The sequence below is a fragment of the Phacochoerus africanus genome, chromosome 1 (genome assembly GCF_016906955.1).
Source record: "Phacochoerus africanus isolate WHEZ1 chromosome 1, ROS_Pafr_v1, whole genome shotgun sequence".
Taxonomy (NCBI): domain Eukaryota; kingdom Metazoa; phylum Chordata; class Mammalia; order Artiodactyla; family Suidae; genus Phacochoerus; species Phacochoerus africanus.
The window spans coordinates 265618429-265641326 of record NC_062544.1 but is presented as its reverse complement, the minus strand read 5'-3'; the positions used below and the strand labels follow the sequence as shown (position 1 = coordinate 265641326).

General features: G+C 34.1%; 1 protein-coding gene across 3 annotated transcripts in view; it reads right to left on the bottom strand.

Moving 5' to 3' along the window:
• NCAM2 (neural cell adhesion molecule 2) overlaps positions 1–22898 on the bottom strand; it is a 494205-nt gene that overhangs the window by 144480 nt on the left and 326827 nt on the right. For all 3 annotated transcript variants that reach the window (XM_047756284.1, XM_047756302.1, XM_047756292.1), the window contains 3 exons: positions 19460–19577; positions 15194–15354; positions 12057–12202 (listed from right to left, as the gene is read on the bottom strand). In XM_047756284.1, coding sequence (XP_047612240.1) covers positions 12057–12202; positions 15194–15354; positions 19460–19577 — 425 coding nt within the window. The remainder of the gene's footprint in view (positions 1–12056; positions 12203–15193; positions 15355–19459; positions 19578–22898) is intronic.

The following is a 22898-nucleotide window of genomic DNA, read 5'->3' as shown; positions in this document are numbered from 1 at the left end:
ATTTTATCAATGATGGAACTAGAAAATACATTAACTTACCTGACATCACAGAGCAGACAAAAATAAAAAAAAAAAGAATTGTTGTTACAACTAATACAATATCATAACCTCAATTCATTAAGCTCTGTTTTATATGAACTGGATAGACCAATGTTAACATGATTAGAAATCCATCAGTTGTATAAACAAATTCCTTTAACATATCTTATTCTATGTACAGCTATACTGGATATGGAGATCATAAGGAGTGTTGTGTATTTTTAATGTGCATGTGTAGGAGGGTTTGTAATGAAAGGCACATAGTAATTTTCCCACACTCTTTTTTTTTTCTTCTTCTTTTTGGGGCCACATCTGTGGCACATGGAAGTTCCTGGGGTAGAGCTGCAGCTGCCACCCTACACCACAGCTCACAGTAATGATGGATCCTTAACCCACTGAGTGAGGCCAGAGATCAAACCCACATCCTCATGGATACTAGCAGGGTTCTTAACCAGCTGAGCCATGATGGGAACTCCAAGACACATAGTAAATTTAAATGTAGAGAATCTCTCTAGGATATACACACAAAAACAATTTTGGGGGATTTCCAAAATATAGCTCTTCAATCCCTGTCAAAGATACTGGCTACAAATATCTAGGAGTGAGGCACAGTTAAAACCCTGGAAGAGAGGCTCAATCATTTCCCAGGAAGTAAGGCTCAGTCAGGTATATGTGTGCATAGCTTCTTATGTGATTCTAATACACAACATTGTCTCAGCACCACTCACTCTGTTCCCTGAATATTAACTCAAAGATTTAACTTAACAGCAAGGCGGAATATCAGAGTAACAAAGATTATTCAAGATTTTCTGATATACATCACATCAAATTAAATAATTTTCTTCTAGACACTGATTAGCTTATAAATTTTGATGGAGATAGTCACAGGACTAGACATTCTGTCATTTAGAATTTAATATATTGCATTGTTTATAATCCCTAATTCTTGGAAGTCTCTGCATTTTTGTAATTTCCACCCTTGAAATACTATCACCCACAGTAAGCAATGTCTACTTTAACTGTACATATGATTCTCTTTAAAATATTTGAAAAAACATTATTTTTCCTTCAGTTATTTACTAAAATATTATAATTGGTTTAATTTGTTCCCAGTTGTTGTTGTTGTTCTTTTTTATCAATCTTACTCTCAGGCACTAAGAATTGCTTATATTTGCATCCCAGAATGTACCTACAGGGTTTGGTAAAGAGGTATAAATAAGATTCCTTATAAAAGCACAAAAATACGGCTGTAAAAATTTTGCCCAGCAGAATAACTACTTACACAGATATATATATAAGTATACATAAGTATATATAAGACTGTACATAAAGACAGTACTTATTCTTAAAGATGATGCTATAAATATGCCATTATAGTTCAGTTTTTCATTTTACTGCATTTTTTATAATAAAGATATTTGAAATACTCTAGTTTTTCTTTCTTAAATCAGTAATTGTGGATTTATTTGATTTTGTAACTTCTATTTAAAAAAGAAAAAGGAAGCTGAAAAATCTTAAGATGTCATCTATAAAAAAAGGTATTGCCAATTACACAACTAAATATTTTAAGTTGTTTTTTTAATCAGAATCTAATCAATTTTCATCAGCTAAGAGCAAATTAAGAGGAGATATTCTAATGAGAGTAGATATATTTTCCAAAATGCACCAACATGGAGGTCTATGAGAAGAATAAGTTGAACTGGGTCTGTGATGGTGCAGAAAAATATGCTAAAGCTAAACAATTCAAGATAGCCACAACGGGTGGTATGCAGAGATGCTGTGCCTAGCACTGCAATCTGGAACCCTGAGCATCACAGCTACACTTGACCCACAAAAGCTCTACATACTCCCCCCACTGATGAGAACCCAATAATGGTTTTTGAGAGCCTGGACTCTACAGCAGGAGCTGGTATTATTCCATTCTTTGATCCATGAGTAAAGCTTTCTTTTGGTTCTCAGTCTTATTCTACTGATGCAAGTGACACAATACAGAAGGAATAACACAGCAGGCATGTACTGATATCATCAAATAATCCACTGAGCCAAGAAAGCATTAACAGAAGGGCTTTTGGGACAAGATGGCAGAGTAGGAGGATTTAAGCTCCTCTCATGAAAACGCCAAAATCACAACTAATTGTGTTATTGAATAATCATTGACAAAAAAGAGTGGAACCTACCAAAAAACATAAAGACAACGAAGAAGCCACAACAAAATGGTAGAAGGGGTGCTTTTGTGGTATAGTTAAATTCTAAACCTGCCAAGTGGGGAACTCACAAACTAGAAAATAACTGTATCACAGTAGTTCTCCCAGAGGAAGTGAGAGTTTTGAGCCCCATGTCAGGTTCTCCAGCCTGGGAGTCTGGCACCAAGAGGAGGAGCCTCCAGGGCATTTAGCATCGAAGGCCAGTAGTGCTTGAGTGAAGGAACTCTACAGGATTGGACGAAAGAGAGACCCAATTTTGGAAGGCAGATACAAAGTTTACATTTACTAGGATCCAGGGCAAAGCAATGACTCCACAGAAGCCTGGGCCACAACTATCTGCATATCTTGGAGGGTCTCCTAGGGAGGTGGAGTTGGCTGTGGCTCACTGTGGGTGCAAGGACACTGGTAGCAGAACCCCAAAGGAATACTCATCAAAGCTCTCCTGACAGTCGTGAGTTTGGCTCTGAGACATGCCCCTACCCAACAGTCTGAAGGTTCCAGTGCTGGGAAGCCTCAGGCCAAGCAATCAACAGGGTTGAAACTCATACCCATCCATCAGCAGAGAGGTTGTCTAAAGTTTTCCTGAGCCCACAGCCACCTCTAAACATACCCCTTGACATGACTCTTCCACCAGAGGGACAAGACCCAGATCCACCTACCAGTGGGTAGGCACCAGTCTCTCCCACCAGGAAACCTGTACAGCCCCTGTACCAAGCTTTCCCACCAGGGTACAGACACCAGAAGCAAGAAGGACCACATTCAATCTTGCACCCTATGAAACAGACTGCATAAACACAGAAATTTAGATAAAATGAGCTGGTGGAGAAATATTTTCCAGACTAAGGAACAAGATAAAATCCCTGAACAACTAGATGAAGTGCAGGTAGGCAATTTGCCTGAAAAAGAATTCAGAGTAGTAACAGTAAGGATGATCTAAGATCTTGAGGGAAAAAAATGGAGTAACAACTGAGAAGATACAAGAAATACTTAAGAACTTTATCTGGAGATAAAAACTCTCCAGAAAGTGAGCACAGAGAGAACCCACCTCAACATAATAAAGACAATATATGACAAACCCACAGCTTATAGTGGGTTTAACCCAATAGTGAAAATATGAAAGTTTTCCTCCAAGATCAGGAACATAAAAAGAATGTCTACTTTCTTGCTTTTATTCAACATAGCCATGGCAATCAGAGAAGAAAAATAAAAGGAAGGCAATTTGGAAAAGAAGTGACTCTGTTTGAAGACAATATGATACTATACATTGAGAATCCTAAGTATTCTATGAGAAATTTATGAGAACTCATCAATAAATATGGTAAAATTTCAGGATACAAAATTAATACACAGAAATCTATTTCATTTCCATACACTAACAGCAAAAGTTCAGAAAGAGAAATCAGGGAAACAATTCCATTTTCCATTGCATCAGACAGAATAAAGTACCTAGGAATAAGCCTACCTAAGGAGAAAACAGACCAATACTCTTAAAACTATGAGACACTGATGAAAGAAATCAAAGGTGATGCAAACATATGGAAAGATATACCATGTTCTTGGATTGGAAGAATCACTATTTTTAAATGACTATACTACCCAAGGCAAGCTATAGATTCAATGCAATCCCTATCAAATTACCAATGGCATTTATACAGAACTAGGACAAAAAATATTTAAATTTGTGTGAAAACATAAAATACCCAGAATATATAATACAATCCTGAGAAAGAAAAACAGAGCTGGAGGAATCAGGCTTTCTGACTTCAGACCATACTACAATGTGGCAGTCATCAAAACAGTATGGTACTGGCACAAAACAGAAATATTGATCAATGGAAGAGGATTGAAAGCCCAGAAAAAAACCCACACACCTATGTCAAGTAATCTATGACAATGAGGCAAGAAAATACAAAGCAGAAAAGACAGCCTCTTCAATAATACATTATGGTAAAACTGGACAGATACATGTAAAAGAATGAAATTAGAACATTCTTTAACACCATACACAAAAATAAACTCAAAATGGATTAAAGACCTAAACATAGGCTGGATACTATAAATTTCTTAGAGGAAAACATAGGTAGACATTCTTTGATGTAAACTATAGCAACATCTTTTTGGATTCACCTCCTGGAGCAGTGAAAATAAAAATAAAACAATGGGGCCTAAATAAACTCAAAAGCTTTTGCACAGCAAAGGAAAACATCGACAAAATGAAAACACAATCCATAGAATCGTAGAAAATCTTTGCAAAGTAACCAATGAGGGATTAACCTCCAAAATACACAAAGAGCTAATATAGCTCAATATCAAAAACCAACCAAACAAAAAACAATCCTATGGAAGAGTATGCAGATCTAAAGAGACATTTCCCCGAAGAAGACAAATAAATGCTAGAGAGGGTGTGAAGAAAGGGAACCCTCTTACATTACTGATAGGAATGTAAGTTGGTATGCACCACTTGCAGCAATATGTTTGGACCTAGAGAATATCATACTAAGCAAAGCAGGTCAGACAGAAAAAATAACTATCATATGATTTCACTTATATGTGGAATCTAAAATAAAAGAAACAAATTAACTTATTTGCAGAACAGAAATGGAATCACAGACTTTGAAAACAAACTCACAAAAAAATCAAAGGGGAAAGGTGGAGGGGGATGAAATAGGGTTTGGGGATTAGCATATATATAAAACAATTAACCAAAAGAACCCACTGTATAAGCACAGGAAACGCTATTCAATATTCTATAATACACTATATGGGAAAATAACCTTAAAAAGAATGGATGTATGCACATAATAACTGAATCTATTTGCTGTATACCTGAAAGTAAAACATTTGATATTTTGAATATTAAATTTTATATTTCAAAATTGCATATTCATAAGGAAAATACCGGTGATTTTAAATTTGCTTTGATCTCATCTCCTTTCCTAAGGTTTATGAAAAATAAAGCAGAAACTTTTCTTTACCCTGCCATACTCTTTGTACATAGAATAGTACTGCAAACCTAAAAGGCCTCAATAGCATTTATTGATAGTTCCTAATTAAACTTGGGCAAATGATAAAGGAAACATTAGTCACAAAAATTCCTGTTACTTTAAAAATTATTTTACTGCTTATATTTTATTAATTTAATTTTTAATAACTTGTATTTGGTTTAGAATTATTTTGAAAAAGGGAAATACAAAAAAGGCTAATGCAATCATCAGAGTTTATATCTCAAAATTATCTAAGAAGGTTTAGCGGAGATTTTCATGTGATGTGAAAAATTCACTCCTTTATTCTCTTCTCTCCATTAAAAGTGATTTAAATAAATTATTTTAAAGCACGAAATTTCTTTAAGCCCAAAGCTGTACCTACACAAAAAATTAATATCCTAGAGCATAAAATAACAATTTAATAATTAATATAGAAGTGTAGCTATAAAATATTTTTACACTAAGGATTTAATTTGTCATACATTTAAACCATCCTATTTTATTCAGGTAGTTGTGTCAAAAAACTGCCTAACTTTATTCATCTCTCTCTCTCTCTCTCTCTCTCTTTTTTTTTTTTTTTTTTTGCTTTTTAGGGCTCCACCTGTGACATATGGAAGTTCCCAGGCTAGGGGTAGAACCAGAGCTGCACTTGCCAGTCTATACCACAGCCACAGCCATGTGTGATCCAAGCTGCATCTGTGACCTACACCCACAGCTCACTGCAACACTGGATCCTTAACCCACTGGGGGAGGCCAGGAATCCAGGGAGGCCACACCCTCATGGATACTAGTGGGATTTGTTTTTGCTATGCCACAAGGGGAACTCCTAGAAGTCTCTTTTGTCTGGGTAGTTTATGCTGTAAGAGCATTTGAAGTAAGTATTGTCCAGATCATAGTGTCTCAATACATGGAGAAAAGTATTTGCCATTTCTATACAATTTAAAATAGAAAGAACTATGAGTTCTGTATACAAATGCAAAACTAAATGTTAAAGTAGACTCTTCATACTTTGTACTACTTTTTTTTTCAATCGAATTTCTATTTAAACACATCTATTTATTTCAAGGAATAGGAAGCAAAATGGAGCTACAGTAGTCAAGTCAATGTTGAATCAGTAGGGTTGTTTTCTTTAACACATAAAAGCACATTTTTTTTCCCCCAAATGAATGTAATAAACAGAAAGTCCTGTTGTTTTAATCATAAAGTTTGAGTTGATGTAACCTCAGACCATGCCAGCATTTTATATTTTAATTCAGCAAAATATGAAGAAATTGTTTTTGAAGTTAATCACTAAGATTTATTTATTGAGTTTATTAGAATCATATTAAAAGGACCATTTAGTGTTAGAGTGAAATTAAGTGGGGTTTTTTTGTAACTAAGATTTGTGAACTTTCTACTCATTAATTAATAATGTAGCATCCTTCTTTACTGGAGGGAAGTGCTTAACCCCACAAATAGAAGAAAGCATAATGGAGTCTGTACTCAAGATTTTGTAGCTAAACTCTGTATCATGTTAATTCAATTATGTCTGAAAATAAATAAAAGCTGTGTTTTTTAAAGTATGGTGTATGTACCAGTGATAGTACACAGGCTGAGTTTACATATTACTTTAAAAACAAAATTTATTTTGTAGTATTACATTTACTTTGATGTGCATTTTAAAACGTACCTGATATGTTTGGGTAAGATTAGAATAAACAATAGATAAATTTAATTTAAAGAAAAAAATAAGTGATTAACAGTCCAGGCAGCACATGAACATGGAAAAGAAATGAAACTGATGGTCAGATGACTCAAGTTTGAGAAATTCTGGTTTAAAACAGTTAGGACTTATTGCTATATACATCAAATACTTCTTATTCAATGTAAGTGGGATTAATTTCTAGTGGAGATAGGCCTATAATTTACTCTGTAGGACAAGTATAACAGAAATAAAATCATTATAGATTCTGTATCTTAAGAGTAGATACATGCCTCATGTGAGATGTCACCCACCAAATGATATTATAAGCAATTTAGAATTATTATATAAAGCAATCTATTTACATAGATGAGATCGTTTACTGTTATATTTACATTTTTGTAAGAACTTTAGAAATAAAAATCACTCCCTATAGATCTTTTACTTCCATTTACTCCTAAAAAGACAAGCAATAACATTTCTTTAAGAAGGTTCAAAGTAAACTTTAATAAAATTTTTTCCTATGAATATGAAATCATATTTTGAAAACTGATGAAGAATAGGCATTCTTAAGCAACTTGGCTTTGTGGTGCATAGTATTTCTTTCTTCCTACCTTCATGACTTCTTTAAGTATTTAGAATGTGGAAGGGTCTATTCCAAATCAATATTTTTTGCTATGTAATATGGGGAGGGGAAAAAGGACAAAAAGGAGGGGAAAAGGACAAAAAGGAAGAAAAAGGAAGATGACTTTCTAGAGAGGAGAAAAATGGGAGGAGAATGGGAAAAGATAGATCTTGAAGAGAGAGAAAAAGATGATAAGGTAAGAAATCTGTGGTGTTTATAGTCCTGATTTTGTGTCTCACAGGAGTAAAGATAACGCTTTATCACCCAGAGTCTTAGAGCCCTCACTTGCACTTCCCTGCCAGGGTGGGGACTGACACCAAACATACAGTGACTAAGATGACACTTAAATGTAAATTCCCAACACTGTCAGTTTCCAAGTGGAATGCAGTATGGGGTTACAAGATTTGGAATTTAGTGTGCTAAGACAAGTTCATATCTGAGTAACTGAAATAATACTCTTAAAGATTATTTTATAGTAAACTTCTATATATAGCTGTATCAAAAGAAGCACAATCCACAACAAATATATTGTTCTATTGTTTTGTGGATGTTATTATTCTCACGACACATAGGACTATGCTCATACACATTTTTAACTGCTTTCTTTGTGGCAGTAGTTGTTGATAGAATTAACATGATCATTTTCTCATGTATAAAATATATAAAGACTAAATAGCTCTAAGCAATAGAGAAAATAACACATTTAGGTTCAATTTGTGTCTGGAATATTGTTATGCATGCTCTCATTTCATCTTAGAAACTGTTCCAGATAGGTTTTATCATCACTACCCTTATAGACATGCAGAAACTGACATGAGAATTAACATGGTAAATGATACACCAAAGAGACAAATTTGGGACTAAGTTTTGATTCGTGTGACACTTCATGACTTCCCATACTAGTTTATCAATACCTATAATCATACATTTACTAATATTTATTGATCAATAAGAATGATAATAAGAGATGATTTAAAGAAAATGATTCAAACTAGATGACAGGTGTTCATGCCAGGGACTTGAAAACACTTTAGCCATATAATCTCACATAATCCTCAAATCAGCCTGTTCAAGAAGTGGTTTTATTTAAAATATAAAGATTTTCAATGTTAAAAATTAGATTTCTTAGTTTTTTGGTTTTTTTCTTTTTTTCTTTTTTAGGGCCACACCCGTGGCATATGGAGGTTCCCAGGCTAGTGGTCAAATGGAAGCTGGCCTACACCACTGCCACAGCAATGTCAGATCCGAGCCGTGTCTGTGACCTACAGCACAGTTCATGGCAACACCAGATCCTTAACCTGCTGAGTGAGGCCAGGGATCAAATCTTCATCCTCATAGATGCTAATCAGATTCGTTTCCTCTGAGCCATGATGGGAACTCCAGATTTCTTGGTTTTTAAATTGCAAAACATTCACAACTTTTGTGTCATAGCTGAATTAAACTCATCCCAAAATAATAGCTTTAGTTCTGTCTTAAAACTTTACTGTGTACATTTAACTATTATTACAGTTAAGAATATATTATCTATTAATGAAGAGGCCAAGGGTTTCTAGTTTATACACCCAAAGCATTTTAAGACATCAAAAAGTAATGTACTAAAATTAAGCCATCAATTTAATAAATTTTTTGATAACCCTAATCCAAATGGAAATGGATAATGGGAAAGTATCTTACTTATCACTAATATAAATCACCTCAATTTTTTCAATATATGGATGACAAAAAGTTAATGAGTAGAAACTGTGAAATACTTAAAACAATAAAATAAATAACAAAATGTTATCCTGACAATGGATATTAAGAAAATATTTCTAAAGCAAGTGAATACTGTATTTTCTTACATATTATGTGTAGTTTTGAATTTTTCAGAAGAGTTTTCAAAATTACATATATTATCTTCAATATAGGGAAGATGCATTAAATTATAGAAAAAAATACTAATCAGCTTAAAAGCGTTTTTAAGCACCATATTTTTTTTTTGTTGTTTCTGAAGATAACCTATTAGGCAAGGATATTTTAAGGTTCATCAATAACATGCACAGTTCAGTAGTTCTCCAGAACTACAGCTGCAGAACATATCTACATGTGAATACATTAAGTGAGACCTCCTCCTTCAAAAATCTACAGTGACAAACATATTTACTGAATACATTTTCACCATTTTCACTTTTTTTTTTCTTTTTATGGTTGCACCTGTGGCATGTGGAAGTTCCTGGGCCGGGGGCTGAATCAGAGCTGTGGCTGCTGGCCTGTGCCACAGCCACAGCAATGTCAGACCTGAGCCACACCTGCAACCTACACAACAGCTTGCAGCAACACTGGATCCTTAAATCACTGAGCAAGGCCAGGAATCAAACCCGCATCCTCATAGATACTCTGTCGGGTTCTTAGCCTGCTGAGTCACAATGGGAACACCTATTTTTATTGTTGAATGGAGTACTTAGTTTGAAGTATATTGCATTGATGATATCCCACTGTCTGTGACTTATGCAATTATCATTTTCATTGATAGTGATGAAAAGTTATTTTATTTTATTCTCTAATTCCCAAGTCCCCATCAAGGTGCCAAGTAATCTGTCAACAGTGTTTTTCTGTTGAATGGATCAGTCGTTAAATGTCATTTACCTTAGAGGTTGAGAATTGTTTTCCAACGTATGAATGGCTTGAAGATCATCCATATGACACCAACTGATGAGTTTATTAAATATGTACTCCTAGGTCCTGTGCTAGACATACTAAATCAACCTCAGGAAATGGGATTCTAGAATCTGAATTTTAACAAGCTTTCAATTGATTCTTATGGCAAATTTGACACCATGCTACTCTTCATGGCAAGAGAGATATAATCAGAATACACTCTACGATAGTGTTTAATCAAATTTTAGGTATCGGACTTTATTTAAAAATGAACCAAATAAGAAAACAAAAGATATATACTTTAATAGACATAGCCCTCAGCAAGCAAAAACTAGGTGATTATTTATCACAACTATTATAAAATATGTTTCTGTATGTAGTTTTAGATGTCTTGGGTCATAGAATAAAATATGGTCTTCTGGTTACTTGATAACTATTTATTGAAAAATAATAATATATCTTTCATTATTGGTATGTACAAAATGAAACATCTATTAAATGAAGAGTAAAAGCTATGTTTGAGAAGAGAATTTTTGGGAAATTTACGGTACAAAAAATAATAAAAGCATGAGTTAGGAATATGAAGGTATAATTAATTATGGCTTAACAACATGAAAATTATTATTCTTTAGTGACCTAGTCAAAAGAAATATACTTACTTGACACAAAAATATTTTTATATATCTACTTTTGGACAATTTTAAATAATTTTATGGAAATATAAATCCTTTCAGATTTGGCGGTGTATCATAGTAATATCTATGATTATCTGTCAGGAAAATTTTAAAGCAAACTCTATATCATTTATCTGGATTGCTAGAAGAATGCAAATATCATTCACATTATATAAATTTGAGCTTCAACTTACATAGTATATTAAAATGCTATAATTTATTGCCAAAAAAGATACACTCTTAAAAACGCCATCATGAGGAAGAAATGGAGCCAAGAGGGTGATATACAGGAATACTTTCTTTCAAAAGATAAATAGTAAGTGGCCAGGGAGAAGCCTGTTTTGTCAATCTATGGAACATGTTACGTGATAATGTAGAGGGATAGAAAGTGTAATTGATTTAAATTAATGAAAGAGGTTTAAAGGAGGTTGCTCTTTAACACTGAGAAAAGAAATCTAACTTTAATTTTATAATTTTTATTTGTGTGAGAATTCCATTTCCTTCATATCATTAATTCACTACCTTTTCCTTTCTGTTTCAATTTGCCTGTACTTGGAGTTTTATATACATTGTTACAAGAAATAACAATGTAAATCTATGGAGTATAGTAAAACATATGATAATGTTTACTTGATTTCTTAGGAACTTGAGTGCATTCTGATGAAAGTTCATCAATTTACATGGGAATGACATTTACCAAAATGCTCTTATTTTGTTGTGTTTGTACTTTCGTTATAAACTACTGCATTACAAATTATTAAGTTATAAATTATATAAAGGCAGAAATCTCCTGTCCTATTGCCTAAAGACAATTCTATAGAGTTAAGAGTTAAATGACAGCTAGAATTTTGTGAGTTTACATAATTTTCATTGTACAGCACAAGTTGGGAGGGGGGTTGCATTTGCAGTAAGATATTGTACAGATTCAGTGTTTATGAAATGTTTGCACGTAGACAAACATAAGAAACAATGCCAAGAATCTAAGATTGTGTGGCTTAATGAAAGACATCTTTAAATATTACAATTTGACTTTTTTCTCCTCTGAATTTATTTTTAGGCTGTCTGTGGTAGTTACCTTTTTAATAATTAAACCGTTTACTTCATTCCTACAAATTATTTGGTAAATTGGAGTCCAATGTGAGATTCAATTAACATGCAAAATTCTGAAAATACAATGGTTTTGAAAAACACTACATATTAAATTACTGTTACCTTATCGCCTTCGGAAAAAGTGATGCCATCCACTGCTCTTTTCCAAGTGATTTCTGGAATAGGCTCTCCTTCTGCTTCACAGATCAGTGTGACATAACCATTCTCATATGTAGTCTCATTTTTAAGCTGTATTATGTGAGGCTGTACTGTAAAAAATATATACATTACTCATCTCTACTGGAGAAAATATTACTATTCAAGGTGAGCATTTAAGGACACATCAGCATAGCATGGAATTATTAAGACTGCATCAGTTACAGTGTCATGTTCTACTTTACAAAAGTGCCAGAAGAATGGCAAAGCACAGGAGAAAAAAAACTTTAGAAAAATAATGTCATTGATTACCTTTATATAAATAATTTGAAGTGGTTTAGAAACCAACATAAAAATTATAATTCCTCCCCAAATTTTACCAATTAAAAGTTACTTTATCATTTTTTCCTCTTAAAGCTACTTAATTAAAATTCCTCTTTTAAAGTCACATGTGTTCTTATATGTTGGTGTATGACATCCCCTTATGCAGTGATTATCTTTTAAACTTTTAAAACAATTACACCAAAAAGGGAAAATCATGACTGTGAATATATAGTAAGTATAATTCTGTACAATATTTAAAATATTCATCAAGTAAATTCTTTCAACCTTTATTATTCAGGTTGGTACATCTTGACCTCAGATTATCTTAATATTAGATTAATTATAGCTAATTATTTACTTGTCCTTATGACATCTATAAAAAGCAAAACATTATGTCTACTAACTTAATGTTAAAAATTATGAACCTCTACAAATTTACACATACCAAAGAGCTTTAAATTTTAAAACTCTGTATTATGGAATTTCTTAAAATTTTACTTGTTTGAACATAAAAGTGATAAAGGCCACCACTTGTTATTTCAGAACAAGTAACAGCTTTGTAAAAATCATTATGAAATATAAATAAGGTGTTCTTAATCTTAGAAAATTATATTCCTTATATGAGAAACATGGTATAAATATTTTGTAACAATCCAGTGTTTATTCCTTTGTCTTTAATGGAAATAGCCTTATTTGCATTATAAACACATGATTTTGTATCAAACACAATATAAATCTGTTCAGTGTTACTATACAAAGTGATTACGACAATAATGTAGCTTCTCATATTTCATTCATTATTTTCTATTTAAAAAAATGAAAATATTAGTAACCTTTTATTTATCTCTTTGTTATTACTGTCACCTTAATTTTTTTAAAAATAGTAAGCGATATTTCATTTGAGTCTCTTGAGATAATCTACACTTTGGTATTATCCCAGACACTAACATTTCTAATTTTTATTAATTTATTTTTATACTAAGTCATATTTAGCATTGTACATTTTAAATAGAACATTTTGTTACAGTGGGAGACAAGTTAGATGCTTTCTATACTTTCTAATCATTTGAAGTGTGTTTATTCTTTGCTCTATGTGAACAATTTTCCATCGGTTCACAGCTTTGTTGATTCCTCATGGTTAAAGATTTTTGTGCAAGCACATCTAAATATTACTCTTCTGAGTAATTTTCCAACACCACACTATCCAAAATAATTGCCCTTTTTACCCAGCCCTAGCTGAGAGATCCAGTTTCGCTTCCTTCTTAGAGCATCTTATACCAATTTTCTTTATTTTAATATGCTTCGATATACTCTATTATCTGTCTTACTCTGCTAGAATATAAGATTTATGGGAATCGCCTTCGTACAGAAAACATTTCTATTACAGCTGCTGTAAGACGAGCTGGCAAAGTTTGTGTCCATTTATGTTTTGGATAAAGTAGTACTGCTGCATCCACAGCCTGCAACCACTGGTCCTTCGGACTCTTACAGAGTTTGTCCTCCTTCCTCCTCCTCTCTTTGTTGTGACCGTGTTTTGATAATAATGTTTTTAAAAATGGAGAAAACATACTATATATTAGTAGTGCATATAACTTTAAGTGTTTACTGTGGTTGTAGCATAATAATGTTTTTAAAAATGGAGAAAACATACTATATATTAGTAGTGCATATAACTTTAAGTGTTTTTTGTGGTTGTAGCATATGGAGGTTCCCAGGATAGGGATTGAAACTAACCTACTACCGCTGGCTTACTTACACCTCAGCTACAGCAACTTGGGATCCGAGCCCTCTTCTGCGACCTACACCACAGCTCACAGCAGTGCTGGATCCTTAACCCACTGAGCGAGGCCAGGGATCGAACCTGTGTCCTCATGGATACTAGTCAGATTCATTTCCGCAGAGCCATGACAGGAATTCCCACTTTTTTAAACAGAATAATTATATTCTAAATAGTCACCAGCGGAGTTCCCGTCGTGGCAAGGCGGAAGCGAACCTGACTAGGAAACATGAGGTTGCAGGTTGGATCCCTGACCTCGCTCAGTGGATTAAGGATGTGGCATTACCTGTGAACTGTGGTATGGGTCACAGACCCAGCTCGGATCTGATGTTGCTGTGGCTGTGGCATAGACTGGCAGCTGTATCTCCAATTAGACCCCTAGCTTGGGAACCTGAATATGCCTTGCAGGTGAGACCCTAAAAAGCCAAAAATAGTCACAAGCAAAATGGAAGCTAAATCAATAATTAAAAAAAAAAACAAAACTAGTTTTTCTTTTCTCTGTAAGTTCCCCAAAGAAGGCAATATGGCTTTTGGTAAATATGGAAGATATGTATATAATATTTTCTTTTAATAAAATGAAAAGGGAATATTTAATTATGGTTAAAGGTCAAAGTTTCCTAATCATAGCCTCAGAGATAAACTCTTTTTGAAGAATATTAAAAGTAAAACTGACCCCAACATATGTCATTTAAAGATTTATGAAGATCAGCTCATATATAATTATTCATACATATTAATATGTATATATATAATAGAAACCAGTATGTGTAATTTAAATGAATATTCTAGCAGCCTCAAATATTTTACAAAAAATTGCATGTATAATTTTATGTAATTATGAAAATAATTCTATCTTGTAGCTTCAATTTTAAAACACATTTAAGACATGAGAAAAATGAGATTTAAGTTTGGAAATTTAAACAGCTCATATAAGTGACAGCAGAATTTCATTCAGACCTCCCTCTAGACCTCATGGTTTTAACTACTATGCTATAATACTTACCAAAGACTTGGAGAAGTGCCTGCTTTTCATCTTCTCCTGCCTTATTTGTGGCTCTGCATACATAAGGGCCTGCATCACTATTGATTATGTTCCTGACAGTGAGTTCTGTATTGCTCCCTTTCAATACGTACTTTTCATTTTCTTCAATGGATTTGCCATTCCTGAAGAAGAAAACAGAGGTTGATTTTTAAAAATCTAACTTCATAGCTCAGGAGCAGATCATACTCAACGTTTTGACCTGTAATGGTCAATCATTTCATGGCTATTGTTATTGATAGACAAGGCTATATCCCAATTAAAAGTGTACTTTTATTAGCTCAATAAAACTTAATGCATGAATAGTAAAATAGACTTGAAAGTTGTTTTCACTTTAGAGACAAGGATAATATTTGAGCTGTGTTGAAATATTGCCACTATTTTGAGGAAAACACATTTTTGCTCAATCTGTACTTTGATTATAAGCAATTATAAAAGGGAGAATAAATCCACTTTTGACCTCTCACTTTAAACAGCACAAACACTGGACACAGGTTAAATAACAGTTCTCAATCGATGGTCAACAAGTGGCACACAACAGTGATATCTGAGGACCACCACTGCTCACTACGTGAAGACAGTTACCAGGCTGAGGCTCTAAGAGGAAGAACCCAAACAGAACCAGGTGGTGATCTGTGTTGGAAGTCAGAATTCTTGGTTGGGGAAATTTAAAGTGGCTAACATTTGCCTATAAGACAATGTGAGAAGAAGGCACAAGAAAAAGAATTACAGAGATTTGCGGAGGTTTTCCAACCCATCTTTAATTGAGTACTAATCGGCAATTGTTCACCAGTAAGGCTTTCCCAAACTAAGTAAAGAACCATTGGAAAAGATGAAGCACAGCAATCCCAGGAACTCACAAAAGACCAGGGATAATTTGTACCCCTACCATCCAGAGTAGAAAAACATCCTAAAACACGAGGCATTAAATTACTTCCTTATAAGAATACTTCTTCAGTAAGGAAGACAAATTAACCTTAGATTGGTTTTTGGCTCTTTCTGCTTTTACTTCCACTTTTGTTTCCATGTCAGCAAGTGTTCCTGGCTCTCTTTGTGACTATTTCTTATTTTTTTCTCAATGTTTGGTCTTCATCTTCTTTATTGGCTTCTCTCATAACCCTTGGAGATATTACTTCTATGCAATGGGTAGTGTCTGGATCTTTCTCTTTGAGCTGCTGCCCTAATACTTATTGGAGTTTTTTTTTTCCACAAAGATAACATGCCTACATCTACCAGTAAATATGTCAGAATAAAACTTCCTTGTAATAATATTAGTTTTATCTCTATCAAGGTCAATATTACATACTCCCAATCTCCCACATTATATATTATATATCCAGCGACTAGACTAATCATTATTTTATTCCATACAAAGGATGAAACTAATTCTATATGAAAAAAGGGAGGTGCAAAATTATGTATTTAAATTACTCAGTTATATTAGCGTACAAATCTGAGTTATTCTAGTCTGTATGATAATTATACTTTCACTCACATATAAGAATTTTGAACAAATATTAAACTTTAAGGAAAGAATTCTAAACTGAAAGTCATTCTCTCTGGAAAGATAAAATGATGAGAATAAGATTCCAGAACAATATCTGTGCATTGTAATGAAAGATCGAGGAGCTTTATTTTGTGATGTGATTAGATCTAATACTGACTGTTAAGGATACACACTAGAAGCCAGAAGTCTCTGAGATACAGGATAATTATCTGGGTGAATATGTTAATGCTTGAGGCATAATCCCTTTAAAAATACCAATAGTGTATGTGAACTGAAGTTTGGCACTTGCCATCAGCCACTACATGGAGTAAAACATGAGCCACTGCAGCTACAAACTCTTGGCACCCCCTGAATGCAGCTCAGGGTGGAAACCAGGAGTGAGACACTCTCTGCTCTGGGAAAACGGGAACAGGGCTTCAGATGATCAGATATTTTTAGGAGGAGATTTTATGTGCCCAATTCTTGCATCTCCTCATATCTAGAAAAACGCTAAAATCTTTCATGGTGATGTCTGCTCCTTGTGACTGGTAGTAACCTTCAGGAGATCAGCAACAAACTTTTGTAAGATGTGTGTGTGTTGCATGCACTTCCCCCTCACCGTTACCATATCTTGATATTCCGCATTTTCCTCCTTGGGTGGTATTTCAACCTGGTCTGTAGTTAAGGATAAAAAATGTCAAGGTCATCTGTAAATGCAGTCACCTCCAAGAGTGAGAGCCAGTGAGTCCTGCAGCCTCTGAATACTCAGGATTCTAGCCCCTATAGCTGATGTGCATATAAAAAGAATGATTTCAGTGAGCCCAGCCCTCTTTTGTTCCTGCTTCCTGCCCTTTGTTGCAAAAACTCCTATATATCCTAGCTCTTCCCGTACTGCCTTGGAGAAGTTTATTGGGGCTGCCTCAGAGGAGGTCTCCCAGGCTTAAGTCCTAATTTCACCCCAAATATAATTTAAGACTCCACTTTCAGGCTGTGGGTTTTTTTAGTCAACATGTATCAAAAAGGAATTATTGTCTGCAAAGAACTTCTAAGAAAAAAATCTGTCCGAAGAAATATCTTGTTTATTGCTACCTGCTATGCTAAATGGATAAGTCAAGATTTGAAACTCAAAGATAACATCAGTAAATGCTCAGAAAGTAATAAAAAGCAGTTTTGAATTTCAATTATTTTCCTTAAATCCATTTCTAAAAACCTAATCCTTATTATGGACACATTTGATAGGGATGGAGTAGGCACAGTTAGATTTAGAAGTCCTAATAAATAACCACAGATAATGAGAGAAACTTAGGGGATACTGGGAGATCACCATAAGTAAATAAATTGCTCAAAAAAGCCATCAGAACAAGGCAGGCTTGCTTGACAAGTGCAAGTGTGAGAATTGCCTCAGGTCATTGGGTGGGGGATGGGATTAGGCCTGAATTCAGACCTAGGGTAAGAGTTTGCCCTTCTGCTGATTTGAATACACACTTTTTGAGCTACCAAGGAGGAACTGCTACTACCAGAAAGGAAGAGGCAGGCTTTTCCAACCTCCACTCCCTTTGAAGGATAAAACTGTAGCCCACCTGATCCTAGAGGCAGAGCTTCCTTGCCTGCCTGCTTGCATCTCTAACAAGACTCCTAATGTAATAAATTTATTTCTTGCCTATCACCTTGTCTCTCTCTGAATTCCTTCTGTGCAGAGGCATAAAGAACTTGAACATCAGTAAGGCCAGACATTGGGTGAGTGCTAATTTAAAACGTGGGTTCAAGTCCCTATCAGGTTTAGGCTGGGTTTGAGTCCCGGCAAGTGGGTTTAAGTCTCAAGCTGGATTTTGTACACGGTCAAGTTCCGGCACGTGGGTTCAAGTCCCAGTCTGGGTTTTGGCCAGGTTCGAGTCCCAGCAGTGGGTTTACATCCCAATCTGTGTTCTGGCTAGGTTCAGGCTGTTAATGCTGTCAGTTACACATTTGCCAAATTGAATATATATTTTTTAACTGTTTTCTTGTTATTATCCTTATACTGTATGATTTATGAAGTATGAAAATGATTCTATAAATATTTGTAGCTTTGCTTAAGCAACCTGAAAACTAATACATATTTTAAAGATTGTCCATTTTTAAACATTCTTTGTCTCCCTTTTAACAGTGCGAGCCACAGCTTAAAAGAATGGAATATTTTGATACCTGTTTGATGTTAATACCAATCGAATGGCATTTAAAAACTCAAAAAAATATATAAAAGTAAACTATAAAATGATAGATTTAGAACCGAGAACTGATTTCTTTGAACTTTTTTATATAACATTAGATTTACTGGAATTTAACTCAACAATTAGTTTTTTCTTAATAATATGGTACATAAATAATAAAATATAAATTATATTTAATAAAATATAGCTGTGCACATGTACAATGGTGGTGCCATCCACAGCACAATTTCCACTTCTAGAGAGTCTCTAGCAGTAACAATAAAATGTTTGGGCCCAGGACCCATTTTGGCCAGCAACATGTTTTTTTTAGACAGAATGACCATGGCTCTGTGTGCAGGCTTTGATTTGTGATCGATCACTCTGTAACTCTCTTTAAAAATTTAATTTAACCAACTGAACTGAAAACAGAAGTATCATCATTTTTCACTGCAGTTCAAAAACAATGTCTTCCTTCTGGACAAAATAATAAGATTGTAAATATTTCTCCAGAAGCTTAAACATGGACACAAGCCAGAGGGATGAAGGTGTGAAACCTACCTGTACCAGGAGATGCTGGGCTCAGGAGAGCCAGAGGCCCTGCAGAAAAATGTCATCTCTTCTCCTCTCTCTGCTGTGGCATTAAAGGATTTCTGAGGCATCGTGATGGCTGGCGGCACTGAAAAACAGGCGAATATAGATGACACTGAGACGAAAACCATTTTATCAATACCATTGAGATGTTATTTTACCTTTTTTTTTTTTAATGCTAAGCTTTAACTCTTGATAGTTAATTTCTATGCTTGTATCTAGGACTGATTTGACTCCATAGTAAAACGACTTTAAAATTATAGATCGGCCTTCTATTGTATGATTCAATTATTTGCTATAAATGTCATTTTACTATATTTAATCTATTAAACTAAATGATAAATTATATATTTTAGCAAATGTGCATTTATATTTACATATACACATACTTTATGAACTATTTCTGACAAAAAGACAGACAATACCACCCTGACTTACATCAATACTGAGATCCACTTGGAGCATAAGCAGATTTCCTATTTAAGTTCTCATTGCTGTATGTAATTCTATAAGCAATCACTCACTGCTTCAAGACAGGGCTTTCAAATTAAGTGTCGAACCAAAATGCTCTTTCTGATTAACTACATTTAATTTCTTCAAACAACTATAGAACATTTTATGAAGAGAAACTGCTTAATTGAGAGTATGCAATAGATTTTCATGAACAATTCGATTTTAAAATTAGGCTTCCCCAATTTGTAACTAATTACATTGCAAAAACTGTATATGCTGCACTTTTTCTTTCAACATGTTGAAACTGTTACTTAAATGTACTGTTTGCATAAACAAATCAATGCTATCCATAACAGAAGCTAGGTTTCAAAGTAAAGAATAAATTTTTATTTAATGTACAATTTTATTATTTTGAATCGCACAAAACAATATTCATACAATTAATTATTTAATATATTTGATTTTAACATATCCTAAACAACATGACCAGACCAGCACTTTAAAGTGTGATTACAATTAAATATCTCTACAATAGTATTCAGGTCAGCATTAATGCGGCATTATTGCAATTGATGGTGGGGCAGGAACTGATATGTGTTTTAGTAATTAAGCACAATAAAGTTTCTGCCTTTATGAATTTAGACACAAGGCATAGGACCTGATATGTTATCTGCAAAGTAAAATAATAATTACTAGTAATATCTTTCAGATATTACCTCTGCATTTTACATCATTGAAACTTGACTTTCTGTATCCTATTTTCCTTCTCGTATAATTATGGAATAAAATATTTTAAATGACATGTATTGCTTTTTCTTTTATTATTTATAAATGTATCTTAAGAATACTATTTTTATTATAACAATAAAGAGGGTTTTCTTTTGGCAGAAGTTCCTGGATCAGAGATCAAATCTGTACCACAGTAGTGAGTCCAGCCAGATCTGGATATAATAAAAATAGTATTCTTAAGCTATGAAGCTTAATATCCATTTTATGATGTTAACTCTACTAAAGATATATATGTTCTTATCTGTAGTGTAGATTAGCAGAAAAATTTTATATTGTATATGTAGATCTACTTTGAGGTACACTTTGAAGAGTAATTCCAGAACTATTCTACAGAATAATAGTATCAAAATCTGCAAAGGTTTTCACTAGTTCAGATGTCGAGATGTTCAGTTTGTTAGCCATGGTTAAAAGCTATTACAATTACGTTTTATTCAAATGTATTTTTCTTTTGCAAGAAAAACTTCTACTCTTTTAACTTTTTAAAATGCTATTTTTTTGGCATTGACTGTATCAGAAACATCTAGTTTTATTCATTGTACCAAGATTCATATTCTATATATGTTAAGTAGTTAATGCTTTCTGGTAAGTTTTGGTTTTCACACTTTTGCTTCAAGAAGTTTACATGGTGGCTTTTGTTCATCTTCAAGTTATAATTTCCCTCATTGGCTGTTTAGGCACCAAAGACATCACTAATTTAAAATCTTAATTCTCCTTCACCAATAGTGGCATGCGGTAATTCTATGTATCTTCTATATCATGCAGTCTTTTCCTCTACCTGTTCTCTTGAAATATTTCTTGGTGGATAAAGAACATGGAACAAACCATAAATTACTTGTATGGTTCTGGTTAACCAATACCAACAATCTCTCCAAATTTATTCAAGATAAGGATAACAAAATCCACTCTACTAATGTTAGAAAAGCAACTCTTCTGTAATTCATATTCAGATCTGGCCTAAATATAGATCATCATATATATTCACATTTACCTTTCCCTTGCTTTCACTTTTAAGGTTGTATAACAGACATTCACATAAGAGAGGACTTAGAGGAGACAGAGTAGGAAGCACCAGGCATCTGTCTCCATACCTACACAACAATTGCACTGGTAGAACCTGTCTCAAGTAATTATCTTAGAACTATGGAATCTATTGAATCCTTGAAACTTCCAGGAAAAGACATGGACAATAAATTGTGATTCATAGTGGTCAATTTCACCTGTTAGTGCAGTAGCAGCTACCGATCCACCTCCCCATCTGAGGCAGGCAGGTATGCACATATTACTGGGGTAGGTTGCACACAGAAAGCCAGGACAGGCAGAAAGGACTTTGTCATACTGATATCAAGGATCTGTGCATTGATGTTTTTGATCACAGGGGTACAGGTGAAGAGATAGTACCACTGATGTTGTACCCCCTCAATTGTGAGATCCAGGGGCTTTAAAAGGCTGCTACTTTCATTTTTCTCTTTTCACCATTTTGGGAGCCAGACATTAAAGTTCAGGATATTCAAAAAACAACAGCATATGAGTTCCTACTGTGACTCAGCAGGTTAAGAACCTGACTTAGAGTCCATGAGAGGTGGTTTTGATCCCTGACCTTGCTCAGTGGGTTAAGGACACAGTGTTGCTGCAATCTGTGGAGTAGGTTGCAGATGCATCTCAGATCTGGTGTTGCTGTGGCTGTAGTGTAAGCCTGCAACTGCAGTTCCAATTGGACCCCTAGCCTCCATTCGCCACAGGTGTGGCCCTAAAAAAAAAAATACATGTACTGTACATATTAGAAAGTGACCTTGCATGTGCATAGAAAGATGCAGGTTTAGAAAATACCTGAGGATAACTTAAGTTTACACCTCAGATTGATCTTTGGCACAGAGATAGACTACAATAAAAGAAAGTAATAATAATCAATAGCAATAAAACCTAGGATTGCAAGTCTGTAACCACTTAACAGGTTCAAATGCCCAATTTTTAGCAAAAAGTCACAAGGTACACAAAAAATATTGAGTATGGCCCATTCAAAAGAAAAAATAATAAATCAACAGAAACTGTTCCTCAAAAAGACCTTAGGAAAGATATGCCAGATAAAGACTTTAAAACAATTATCTTAAAGATGTTCAAAGAACCAAAAGAAGAAGTGAAGAAACTCAAGGAAACAATGTGTGAAGAA